This window comes from Polypterus senegalus, chromosome 13 (genome assembly GCF_016835505.1).
Source record: "Polypterus senegalus isolate Bchr_013 chromosome 13, ASM1683550v1, whole genome shotgun sequence".
Classification (NCBI taxonomy): Eukaryota; Metazoa; Chordata; class Cladistia; order Polypteriformes; family Polypteridae; genus Polypterus; species Polypterus senegalus.
In genome coordinates this window covers 81,302,559-81,315,344 of record NC_053166.1, presented here as the reverse complement: position 1 = coordinate 81,315,344, position 12,786 = coordinate 81,302,559, and the positions used below count along the sequence as shown (strand labels likewise).

At 43.6% G+C, this 12,786-nt stretch overlaps 1 protein-coding gene across 4 annotated transcripts in view; it reads left to right on the top strand.

Moving 5' to 3' along the window:
- l1cama (L1 cell adhesion molecule, paralog a) overlaps positions 1–12,786 on the top strand; it is a 194,280-nt gene that overhangs the window by 178,461 nt on the left and 3,033 nt on the right. For 3 of the 4 annotated variants that reach the window (XM_039775651.1, XM_039775647.1, XM_039775648.1), the window contains 5 exons: positions 9,734–9,853; positions 10,003–10,164; positions 10,260–10,391; positions 12,401–12,473; positions 12,613–12,624. In XM_039775651.1, the coding sequence (XP_039631585.1) occupies positions 9,734–9,853; positions 10,003–10,164; positions 10,260–10,391; positions 12,401–12,473; positions 12,613–12,624 (499 nt within the window). The remainder of the gene's footprint in view (positions 1–9,733; positions 9,854–10,002; positions 10,165–10,259; positions 10,392–12,400; positions 12,474–12,612; positions 12,625–12,786) is intronic. The other variant, XM_039775650.1, reaches the window with a different exon arrangement.

The window sequence follows — 12,786 nt, the reverse complement described above, 5'->3', positions numbered from 1 at the left end:
AATTGGCCCTGAAGCACAATCCATTAAGAATTACTGAGGCTCCTGTGGAGTCCTAAATCTTGACAGGCCGCATATCTGAGCAATGAAGACAAGAAGGGTCTATACCAAAAGGAAAAGATTTAGTCCTTAGGTCTGGGACACAATATGGTAGCCTTTAGCCAACACTAACTTTCAGCAGGAAAATAATGGACAACACATTTGTATGTACCATCGACCACTTCAGGACTGCATACTATATAATTCAGGACATTCCCCATCCAAAGAATGATACAGTGACTCTATCAGACGTTCGTTATGTAAAAGGGGATTAACCTTGCTGGCCAAGACCCACATACAACTGGACTTAGTCACATCGATTAAAGGCTGACTTACTGCAGCTCTCAAGCTTGTGTTTTGCCAGTGAGCACGTGATAGATATGGAGGTTTTAATAGCAGCATCTCTGGGAGAACATACTGTACTTAGTTAACACATTAAATGTCCTTCACAAAACTTAGTCAACTCCTGGCCTGGTCCTGAATGTACAGACTATGAGTGAATGGTGAGATGTCAAAAGTAGAAGAAGAGACATTCCCTTTTAAAATGAACTGCACAGATTAGTGATTAGTAAGTATATTCAGAATAAGGGTGAACATGCTTATGAATATTTTGACAGTTTAAAACTGATATTTATAAGACATCCTGGAAAAGCATGCCAGTTGCACAATTTTGTGAATGTTTTAGATCCTCTGAGGATCTTGACTTTGCTGACTATACTGTAATCTTCGCAGAGTCCATGGAGGCTCAGATTGGGGCTCTCAAGAGACTGAGTGAGGAGTCTGAGTGTCTGGACTTGTGAGTCTCCTGGATAAAACACAAGATCCAGGCCTTTAACAACCTCTTAGGCACAGCCATCAGCCATCATGGCTCTGGTGACTCTTCCTATAAAGTCAGTAGATGGATTTGGAGAGCATGATGGGTGTGGGGTGGGTTCATGAGGTCACTGTAAAGGGTGTGTGAGGCACTCCCAATATCTCTGTAAAAGAACGAAGGTCCAAATCTTTAGAGTCCTGGTGCTCCCCGTTTTTCTATATGGTTGTGAGACTTGGACGCTGTCCAGTGACCTGAGACAAAGACTGGACTCCTTCAGCACTGTGAATCAGAGAATCCTTAGGTAACGCTGGTTTGACATTGTGTCGAATAAGAGGTTGCTCATGGAGTCCTGAGGCACATTACCTGTATTGTGAGGAAGCATCAGTTACGGCACTGCGGCCATGTGGCGCAATTCCCCGAGGGTGATCCAGCTCACAGGATCCTCATTGCTGAGGACCCAAACGGCTGACCCAGGTCAAGGGGACACCCGCATAACACCTGTCTGCAGCAGATAGAGGGTCATTTCCGGTGGGTGGGACTGGACCTTGTGTCTGCCTCGGGGGTTGCAAACCAGGATCCCAAGCTGTTTCATTGTGTGTTGTTACCAGTGTATGCTCCCCAACCTGACCTGACATTAGAGCCTAAAACTAAAACAGCTTTCAAAGGGGTTTGCATTGGAAAGTCGTAAAGGCGACAGTTGATCACTGCTAGGAATTAAAATGTTCTGAAAGAAAGCCAAACATTCTTATAAATTACTGAGAGGGCAGATTTTATTCTACTTGGTGACAGCCAATCAACAGAAGTGTAAAAGGTGGGAAGGCTTTATGAAGACAAGGACAAGGTCTCTTAGAAATCCAATGTGTGCTGGGGCACTTGCAGAAAGATGCCATTCTAGGGTACCGTTACCTTCATCCTACAAAGTTCATAGACTTTATTTCAAGCTTTTAATTTAGCACAGAAAAATGTAGGTCACATAGGGTTAGATGTTTTATTTCAGGCATTGTGGTTTTTAGCGTTTTTTGCACCTGATGAATGTATATTGCAATGCTACTCCGTGTAAATGGTAAACCAATTCCTTTCACTTCAAGACACCAAACTACTACCTGTGCTCTTCAGGTTCCCCACATTTCCTTCTTTTCTTGTGTAACATGTTCTTGTGGGACTGGAAGGAACTCCTTCCATTATCTAGAAGATTTGAGTGGCACCAGGGTTATTTGGGTCTTTGGCTGTTCTGCTTTCTTTATTTTTAGAAGTAGCCCCACTGTTGTTGTGGTGTGATCTTCTCTGCAAATGGTAATGTCATGTATGTTGCTCATAGGGTGGTTTGTTTCCTGACATGCCAGAAGAGTCTGTTTCAGAGATATAGCTTTTATTAATCTTGTCTCAAGAAACATAATGTGAAATTGATTTATCTACTGGTTCTGGCTATTATTATGTCTCCAGTCTTCTCTTGGTGTTCAGTTGCCCAATATCTGTCTCTGCATTCTTTAAATCAAAGTCCACTTACTGTCCCTTACTGCAATGCTAATATCTGCGCTATAGGTGATCCATGTCATTTTGGCACATGGTTGTCAGATGTCCATAAGTTTATGGTCAGTCCATAAAAACTAAGCAAAGTTTAAGCTTCTTTGTAAATACTGTCAGAGATGGCTGGAGGGACAGCTCGGCCGGGAGACCCAGGAGGACCAGAGGAGGGCTCACGCCTTTCCCAGACCATGTGGGGGCGACTGCCCTGGTACCTTTGGGGGCCACGGGTACACGGGTGCCTGTGGAGCCCTGGACCTCAGCACTTCCGCCACACCCAGAAGTGCTGGGGGGAAGAGGAGCAGGGACACCCGGAGTGCTTCTGGGGATGCAGCCGGCACTTCCACCACACAGGGGAGTGCCGGTGGAAGATTGCCGGGAAGCACCTGGAGCATATCCGGGTGATTATAAAAGGGGCCACCGCCCTTCATTCAGTGACTTGAGTTGGGTGGAAGAGGACGCTGTCTGGGAGGAGGCAAGGAGGCTGCCTGAAGGAAGAAGGCATTAGTTTGGTGGCCTGGACTTTGGGGTTGTGTGGCACTGTAATTATGTTCAATAAACGTATGTTGGGTGACACAGACGTGTCAACCTGTCTGTGTCCGGGCCGGTCTCCACAATGGCATCCCAGATGGGACTGTTCCAAGATGTTCACAGATAATTTTGTGGACGGTCCGGCGCAGTAGGTGCACCCACACACATGCCGCAGATGCGGCGTGCACTTAACCCCGAGAGGGAGACTTACCCCACGGACCGCCACCGGTCTGCAGGGGCTTGTTTTCCCCTGGTGTGGGAGAAGGACAACAGACGGTGCAAAAGTTTAGCGGGCTTCTACGAGTGCGCATCACAAGAGGCGCCCAGGGACGGCATGTCACCTAGCGAGGCCATGCCGAGGATGTCTTCTCGGACAGCCAGGACCTGGAAGGTAAGTTCCCTGCTGGCCGGCAACCGGCCCTGGGGGGCCGTGTGTGTTTTGTGTTTCGCAGGCAGGGACTGCCCAGTTCCGCGTCAGTGGCAGGTGCTTGTCAATCACCAGGGCCTCAATGGTGTGGCGGCAGCAGGAGACGCTGCAGCTCAAAACAACCCAAGCTCACCGGCGCATGATGAAGAAGGAAGACAAAATGGCCGTGGACCAGAAGTCCCTCCCCGAGACAGGCACGGGATTGGACAGTGTGTCTTGTGTGCTCGCCGATGACTGGATAGAGGCGGGACCAAGGAATGTCCGTCTCGTGCCGGGGAAGGACCCGATTGGGCCGGAGGAGAGGTCCCACAGGAAGCAGTCAGCGGATGTGTCTGACAGTCAGGTGAGTCAATCGCTGAATGGCTTTCTGTGCTTGTCAGCAGCTCTGCGTGAGCTGGAGGTGTGCCTTCAGCCTGCAGAGTCTCTTTCACAGGTGCTGCGTGCCCTCCGTGCAGAGTTGCAGAAGCTAGAGGGGAAGGTAGTTGCGTCACTACGGACGCTGTGTGCTTCTACAGAACAGCGCAACGCTGGATCCTTTGGCTTGAGCGGTACAGTGGGGACGGTGAGTAGAACTGACCCCGCAAAGCATAAGCCCACCAAAAAGGCCCGTGATGTAAATGATCAGAACCAAGTAGGGGGTTCTGCGGCAATGGACGCGGCGGCGGGTGCTGCGCACATGGTGAGGGGAGAAAGATCGAGAGGGCTGGCAGGATGGGGGCTGATGAGTGCCCGGGTCCTAGTGCCCTACGCCCCGAGCCCGCGGTGGCCTCGCATCGCTCTATAGGGATGCAGACAGGACAGGATCTGTGCGTTTCCCATGCGCAGACACAAACCTTCACGGAATCCCAGAGGAAAGAAAGGAATCGAAGGAAGAATGCCGGTTCCTCTGATAAGGGAGGGCGTGAGGCAGGACGCTCACGTCCGGTTGATGGCCGCTCTCTGCGGAGGCAAAGGGGAACCCTGAAGTCGACTGAGGCCCTTAGTCATTTTCAATCCCTTTTGCAATAACTGCTTTATCAGAACTTCATCTTTTTAAAAAAAAAAAAAAACAAAAAAAAAACACAATGCCTTTGCACCTTATTAGGACCCAAGACTTAAGTATTTCTGGCACTTCCAGACCATCACTTACTCACTGTCTTCTTGACTAACAGATACATAAAGGCAGTCAGGATTTTGTGTGACAGCGGCTTCTTCCGTCTCACCGTGAGTTCTTTGACTGTAACCCTCTCTCACAGCCTTGCCCCACCTTGACCTTACCTAAGTTCCAACTAAGTTTTGGCCTAATGAAAAAAATAAAGCTGGACACATGTTCAATCTAGTAAAATCAATATTGTATCATCAAACATCTCCCCAAAGTGCCTCAACACCCTTTAATGCTGGAGATAATTGAAGGCAACCATGCAGTTCTGTTTGCTGTACTTTCTTAAGGAATATTGATTTTGTTAGCCCCTGTTTCATATTTTGCTTGTGGAGAAACCAAATTCTAACATCTGGTGGTTTGAGCAAGATTTACAGGCAGTGCGCAGTTCCTGTTTTTCCTGTAGGGTCAGATCCATCTATTTTTTTTAAGTGTATATCAAATATACTGTAATGAAATTTATAGTTTTTCCTTTTCAAATCCTCTGTATCCAGACTGTTACTACCACTTTGCTTTTACAAGGTCACTGGAAAAAGTCCTACAATTCATTTTTTTAAACCAGATCTTCCAGATATAGAAGGTTTCCGCTTCTATTTTAACCCAGAATGTTGATGATTTGCATTTAGCATCTCCTTATGAAGAATGCTGCTTTGTGAATTTTACTTACTTTTTTATCACATTGGTACATTTACCAGCAGACAGTTAAATATTTGGGAATATTCTGGACAACCTATCACAAGTACTTGCAAAGAATTGTCTACCTGCATTGGTCTGTATTCTAAAACTTATTACTTGTGGTAGCCAGCCCAGACACAGACAGGCGGACATGTCAATATCACCCAACACGTTTATTCTTCATTCTATTATGTACAAAAGTGCCACAAACCCCAAAGTCCTGGCCAACCAACATTATGCCTCTGTCACTCCTTCAGGCTGCCTCCTTGCCTCCTCGAGAGACCTCGTCCGTCTTCCACCCGACTCTAGCCATTGTATGAAGGTAGGTGGCCCCTTTTATGCTCTCCCGGATGTGCTCCAGGTGTGTCCCTGCTCCTGCTCCTCTTCCCCCCAGCACTTCCAGGTGTGGTGGAAGTTCCGAGTTCCAGGGCTCGAAAGGCATGGGGTGCCCCCTGACGGTGACCACGGGTCCCTACAGGGTTGAGCTTCAAAGCTCTGTACCCATGGCCCCCAAAGGTACCAGACCACACATGGTCTAGGGAAGGCACAAGCCCTCTGCCGGTCCTCCTGGGCATCCCGGCCAGGGTCGCCACCCCAGCCATCTCTGGCATACTCATTCGCAAAAGTGTTAATTTCTGGGTAAGTGTAACTATTGCTAGACATTTCAAAACCATCCTGTTTCAGTTATTCTGAGAAAACATCACCTGCCTTAGAATTGTTTTTTTCTTCTAAGTAAGTGTTTATCTGCAGCTCCAGCCCTTGGGTTACGTGACCATATTAAACTCTTTTCATCTGTCATATCTTTTCTCTGAATAATTTTGGTATTAGCTCAACCATATGGTTCTTCTTTTTGTCTTTCCGGGAGTAGCCACCATGTACTGTTCAGGCCTCTCAATCTATATAGTTCTTGATGATAACATTTGTGCTTCACTGAGTTTCAACTTTGCTTACATGTACCTCCTAGCAGCATTTCACTGCTTTTGTCTGGCCAAGTGTGAACTGGTTTTGCTTATCAAAAGCTATTTGAGAATATAGCACTGCTCACTCTTGAATCTGGTATTCTGTTAGCTACTTTAGTAGATGGTGATACCGATGACTGTGAGGTGGTTATAACTGAGTTATGCTTAATGTATCCATTTCTAAAGAACACCCCCATCCTTAATGCTAATTTAATCTTAATCATAGATGGTTCCTCTTTTAATGCTCTAGTTGGCTTATTACCCTCAAGATATGCAGAACACTCAGAAATTGCCTATTGACATCTACTTCCTCAGCCCAAGCTGCTGAACTGTTTGCTCATACTCATATGTGTTTTAGGGTGCGTAGTTGTTTAATTTTGGCCCATGTTTGGGAAATGCAAAATGTGTTGGTTAACAATGTGTTATCAGCAGTTCTGGTTGCCCAATACTGATGTCATTACAGGCAATACATATTCTGTTGGTTCTGATAGCCTCAGACATGACTAAGAAAGGAGTGTTTACAGGTGCTGGTCATAAAATTAGAATATCATGACAAAGTTGATTTATTTCATTAATTCCATTCAAATTAGTGAAACTTGTATATTAGATTCATTCATTACACACAGACTGATGTATTTCAAATGTTTATTTCTTTTAATTTTGATGATTATAACTGACAACTAATGAAAGTCCCAAATTCAGTATCTCGGAAAATTAGAATATCAATTAAGACCAATGCAAAAAAAGGATTTTTAGAAATGTTGGCCAACTGAAAGGTATGAGCATGTACAGCACTCAATATTTAGTTGGGGCTCCTTTGCTCTGGATTACTGCAGCAATGCGGCATGGCATGGAGTTGATCAGTCTGTGGCACTGCTCAGGTGTTATGAGAGCCCATGTTGCTCCTATAGTGGCCTTCAGCTCTTCTGAATTGTTGGGTCTGGCGTATTGCATCTTCCTCTTCACAATACCCCATAGATTATCTATGGGGTTAAGGTCAGGCGAGTTTGCTGGCCAATCAAGAACAGGGATACCATGATCCTTAAACCAGGTACTGGTAGCTTTGGCACTGTGTGCAGGTGCCAGGTCCTGCTGGAAAATGAAATCTGCATCTCCATAAAGTTCGTCAGCAGCAGGAAGCATGAAGTGCTCTAAAACTTCCTGGTAGACGGCTGCGTTGACCTTGGACCTCTGAAAACACAATGGACTAACACCAGCAGAAACCATCACTGACTGTGGAAACTTTACACTGGACCTCAAGCAACATGGATTCTGTGCCTCTCCTCTCTTCCTCCAGACTCTGGGACCTTGATTTCCAAAGGAAATGCAAAATTTACTTTCATCAGAGAACATAACTTTGGACCACTCAGCAGCAATTTTGTCTTTAGCCCAGGCGAGACGCTTCTGATGCTGTCTCTTGTTCAAGAGTGGCTTGACACAAGAATTGCGACAGCTGAAACCCATGTCTTGCATATGTCTATGCGTGGTGGTTCTTGAAGCACTGACACCAGCTGCAGTCCACTCTTTGTGAATCTCCCCCACAGTTTTGAATGGGTTTTGTTTCACAATTCTCTCCAGGGTGCGGTTATCCCTATTGCTTGTAAACTTTTGTCTACCACATCTTGTCCTTCCCATCACCTGTCTATTAATGTGTTTACTTACTTACTTTAAAGTTTACTTCCGGCGCCGCATCCGAGTGGCAGCCTTTCCAGCAGCTCCGTATATGACTTTATCTTTTTACCTTTTTATCTCTATTTTTCTCTATTTCACTGATCACTTCTACCACTTTCTTTTATGTGGAATTGCTCCCTGGACACTTTTTACTATTTTACTATTTGACATGGATTTTTACATTCCGAGAATCGCCTATTCAAGTAGTCAGCTTAAAGCACTGAGAAGAAATGCTTATGGCGGTGTGGTTCCTTATTTACCTGATGAGGTAAGAAGACGATATCGGGGCAGCCGAGCCAGCGCAAAGATAAAAAATAAGATTAAATCAAGACAACTTGAAAGAAAATGGCGTTATAAACCGTCGGTGCCTTCTGTGATCCTGGGAAATGTAAACTCACTACCAAATAAGATCGACGAACTGGCAGTGCTGGTGAAAAATGTCAGAACCTACAGAGAATGCAGCTTGCTGTGTTTTAGTGAAACGTGGCTAACGACTACCATCCCAGATGCTAACGTGGAGTTACCCGGGTTTAGCACAGTCAGTTTAGCGGACAGAGACGCAAGTACCTGTGGAAAGATGAAAGGAGGAGGACTCGCTCTCTATGTCAATACAAAGTGGTGCAACTCAGGACATGTAAACGTTAAAATCTCCACTTGCTGCAAGGACATCGAACTGTTGGCCGTAAGTCTGCGTCCCTATTACTTGCCCAGAGAGTTTGGACACGTGATTGCTGTTATTGTTTACATCCCCCCTCAAGCGAACGCGGAGATGGCGAGTGACATCATCCATTCCGCAGTTGCTAAGTTACAAACGCAGCACCCTAAGGCTTTTGTGCTAATCGCTGGAGACTTTAACCATGTAACGCTGGAATTTTGTGAATTTCCCCTTGGGATTAATAAAGTATCTATCTATCTATCTATCTATCTATCTATCTATCTATCTATCTATCTATCTATCTATCTATCTATCTATCTATCTATCTATCTATCTATCTATCTATCTATCTATCTATCTATCTATCTATCTATCTATCTATCTATCTATCTATCTATCTATCTATCTATCTATCTATCTAATGTGCTTGGACACAGAGCTCTGTGAACAGCCAGCCTCTTTAGCAATGACCTTTTGTGTCTTGCCCTCCTTCTGCAAGGTGTCAATGGTCATCTTTTGGACAACTGTCAAGTCAGCAGTCTTCCCCATGATTGTGTAGCCTACAGAACTAGACTGAGAGACCATTTAAAGGCTTTTGGAGTTAATTAGCTGATTAGAGTGTGGCACCAGGTGTCTTCAATATTGAACCTTTTCACAATATTCTAATTTTCCGAGATACTGAATTTAGGTCTTTCATTAGTTGTCAGTTATAATAATCAAAATTTAAAAGAAATAAAAATTTGAAATACATCAGTCTGTGTGTAATGAATGAATCTAATATACAAGTTTCACTTTTTGAATGGAATTACTGAAATAAATCAACTTTGTCACGATATTCTAATTTTATGACCAGCACCTGTATTGTGATGAACTGCAGTCCTGTCCAGGGTTGTATTTAGCTTTACTCCAAATTCTTTTTTGAACTAACAAGGTTCATAAAACTGGTGACAGAATGATTAAATCAATGAATAATATTAGAAACCTAAAGTTGCACATTATAAGTTAAAAAGTTTTATTCACAGGAGGAGTCTTCACCTCTTCTAAATCGGTTGACATTAAGTGAATGAGTGTTTGTGTACACTGGCGCTCCAGGCAGAGTAAGTTTGTACTTTGATCGCAATATAGGAAAGACTTCAGAAACTTGAACTTCATTTCCTGTAGAGTTTATTATATGCTTAGGGCTGCAGTTTTGTCAAAAATGTTCTCAAGTGACTGACTTGACAATGATGTCTTTAATATCAGTGATTGATGTCAGTTAAGATCACTATGTACTAACGCTATGTCTACCTCCATTTTATTTTAGCTCTACCTACCCTGGAAAACATCAGCACTTTTGCTGGTAAGACTTATGCCAATGTCAGCTGGGAGACTCGAGAAGGCTACAGAAATGTGGAGTTCCAGATTCATTATCTTAACAAAAATGGTAAGAATATTAGAGTTGGGAGGATAACAAGACTAGAAGACAATAGAAAATAGAGAAATGTCAGTAAAGCCATCCTAGTTATTCCGGGCTAAATGTCTAGTGCTTACCCTCTAGTTTTGCTCACATTTTTACTTCTTCTTACCTTACAGTAAAGGAGGCAATGAAGATTTTAGAAAAAGTCAATTCAACCCAAAGCTTCCTACAGATTAAGGACTTGGAGCCTGGGACAATGTACCGCATCCTGTTTGTTGTCAAGAACAGGACAATTGATGTGCCATTCTGGGAGACAGAAATTCAGACTGATGGGCCTGGTGAATACATTTTCCCAATGTGATGTCTTGTTGTCTTTGTCTTATTTACATGCTGTTTAATATATGTTTTTATGTGTTCTTTATTCTCTTTTTAGCGTTGTCTGAGATCCACGGAGGCTTTGCCACACAAGGCTGGTTTATTGGCCTGATTAGTGCAATTGTCCTGCTATTGCTTATTCTTCTTCTGATATGCTTTATCAAGAGAAATAAAGGAGGAAAATACTCAGGTATTTATTCAAAAGTTACCAAACATTTGCCAGTTTTCAAAATGATTAATGAAAAAATAACCAGTAGTTTCTAGAATAAACTGATTTCCAGCACAAGTTCTTTGTTGATTTTTACTAAATTACAAAAACCTTTTAGCCTGGGACTTACTGTATGTTATATGGATGAAACTTCTTTAACCTTTCTTTTTATACCTTGGGTTATAAGCGACCCATGGCATCATGTTTACAGCTCTAACAGTGTGGTTGCAGTTCCCCAGGTATGCCCCATTCATTTATGCACAACAATTTATTACCAAAAAATTCTAGATTAGTTATTTTATTTTGATCTTTTATTTGCTTAAAGCATATAGGGTAATGCAGTGTCAGTATTTTTAAATGCTGTGTTGTAAACAGAGCTCAAGCAAAGCATGCTTTTTTTCAGGATTTCTTTATATCTATATATGTTTATTACAGCAGTGTTTCTATGTAGTTGCTGAGTTTAGAGAGGTAAGAGAAAAGAAAGGGAAAGAATAAAGAAATACTGCAATGCTTATCAGCACAGCAATCCCTTAAGAGTCTTGTAGTTGAAGACATGTGACAAGGCAGAGAGAGACTCAGAGGCAGAAAGTGGGTAGACAAACGATGAACAGGGCGAGGCAATGCAGAAGGATACTTCTAATGTATCAAATCATGAATGTTGAGAGCTGAACACTGTAAAGGGGCAGAGCACAGTCATGGGAGAGGAGAGTGATGTGTTAGAATGTCTTACTTACTAGAGCATTACTAATGACAAATATGAACAAAATAACACGTAAGCTAATTTTCTTATTTCTACAGTGTCACCAAATATTAGTCAAATTCATCAAGGCACCTTTGAGATTTTGGGGTATTTAGCAGGGGTTTTTTAACCCTACATAGTGATGTATTGAAATGTCCTTTTTTGGTGAATACCTACTGTCCAAAGTTTACCAAAGTTCAGCTTTTTTACACTCTTGTTGATAAGTGACTACACAAGTCAACTTTGCATTATATATATTGTAGCAGATGTCCGGGACGCCCCTTTGACAATGAATCCAGTGGAGCAGTCATGGGATGCACACGCCATTCCTGGAACACTTGTTTGCAACCCAGGGGGTTTGTCAGTCATCATGGCTGAGGAGCGTGCAGGGAGGCAATTGGTAGATATTGGCTGCAAAACAGTTTTGCCCCGACTGACGGCACCGGTCTCGCGGGCATCCAAAAAGGTTTTTAACTTTTCTTCAGCCGTGGGGCACATCTTCCCCATGTCCCACAGGCCCAACACAGTCCCAAAACACCACCAAAGAAAACACCAAAAATCACTCCTCTTCCTTCACTCCTCCTAGGCAGCTTTGTCCTCCTCCTCCCGACTCTGGCGGCCGGAGTGGTGACTGTCGGCTCCTTTTATAGCCTAGAGGGGCTTGTTCAGTTGTGCGGTGAACCCCTGGTGGTGCCTGCGGGATCCAATAGGGCTGCACCCAATTCCCATGGAGCCCTGTGGGAAACAGAGGCACCGCTCCAACCCAGTGGGGCAGCCATCTAGCGTCCAGGGGGAGGAATTGCACAGTCCATGGCTGCTCCCCCGAATATATAACGAAGGGGTGTCCCTGATCATCCGCCACAATCTATCTATCTATCTATCTATCTATCTATCTATCTATCTATCTATCTATCTATCTATCTATCCATCCATCCATCCATCCATTATCCAACCCGCTATATCCTAACTACAGGGTCACGGGGGTCTGCTGGTTGCCAGTATAGGTATTACAGTAGTGCTTGGAAATAAACATATGGGCACATTAGTGATATCAGGCACTTGAGATCTTGTATGTGAAATGTTTTCTCTATTAAATTGGCAAGTTCTCTAAAGAAATTGGGTTTGGAGTTTTATGGCATACCCCGTTTTAGTCCACCAACATCATTGTTGTTCTAGATATCTTTTAACCTTGGTGAAGGAGTTAATTGTAATGTGATAATCTCGGACCATCTTCAATTTTGTTGTTTTGCAGTTAAGGACAAAGAAGATGCCCATGTGGACTCAGAAGCAAGACCTATGAAGGATGAGACATTTGGAGAGTACAGGTGAGAGATAGAGTACCTGAGACTATGAGAGAGTATTCTTGGGGGGGTTTATCAGTAGGACAAGACTGCGCTACAGCAAGTAACATGTGCTAATGTGTTGTTCTTTTTTCTCAATGCTTACGCTTCGCTTTGCATGCAGATCATTGGAGAGGTAAGCCAGCCATGCAGGAATTATTAGATTGCAGTAAAAAGTGGGGAGTACTTAGTAATCACTTTCTACAGTTAGAATCTTATGATTTGTGTACAAAGCATAATTGGTTCCTACTCATTGCCAGGTCTGATTTTCTGTTCTGGATTTTACCTTGGGACCACT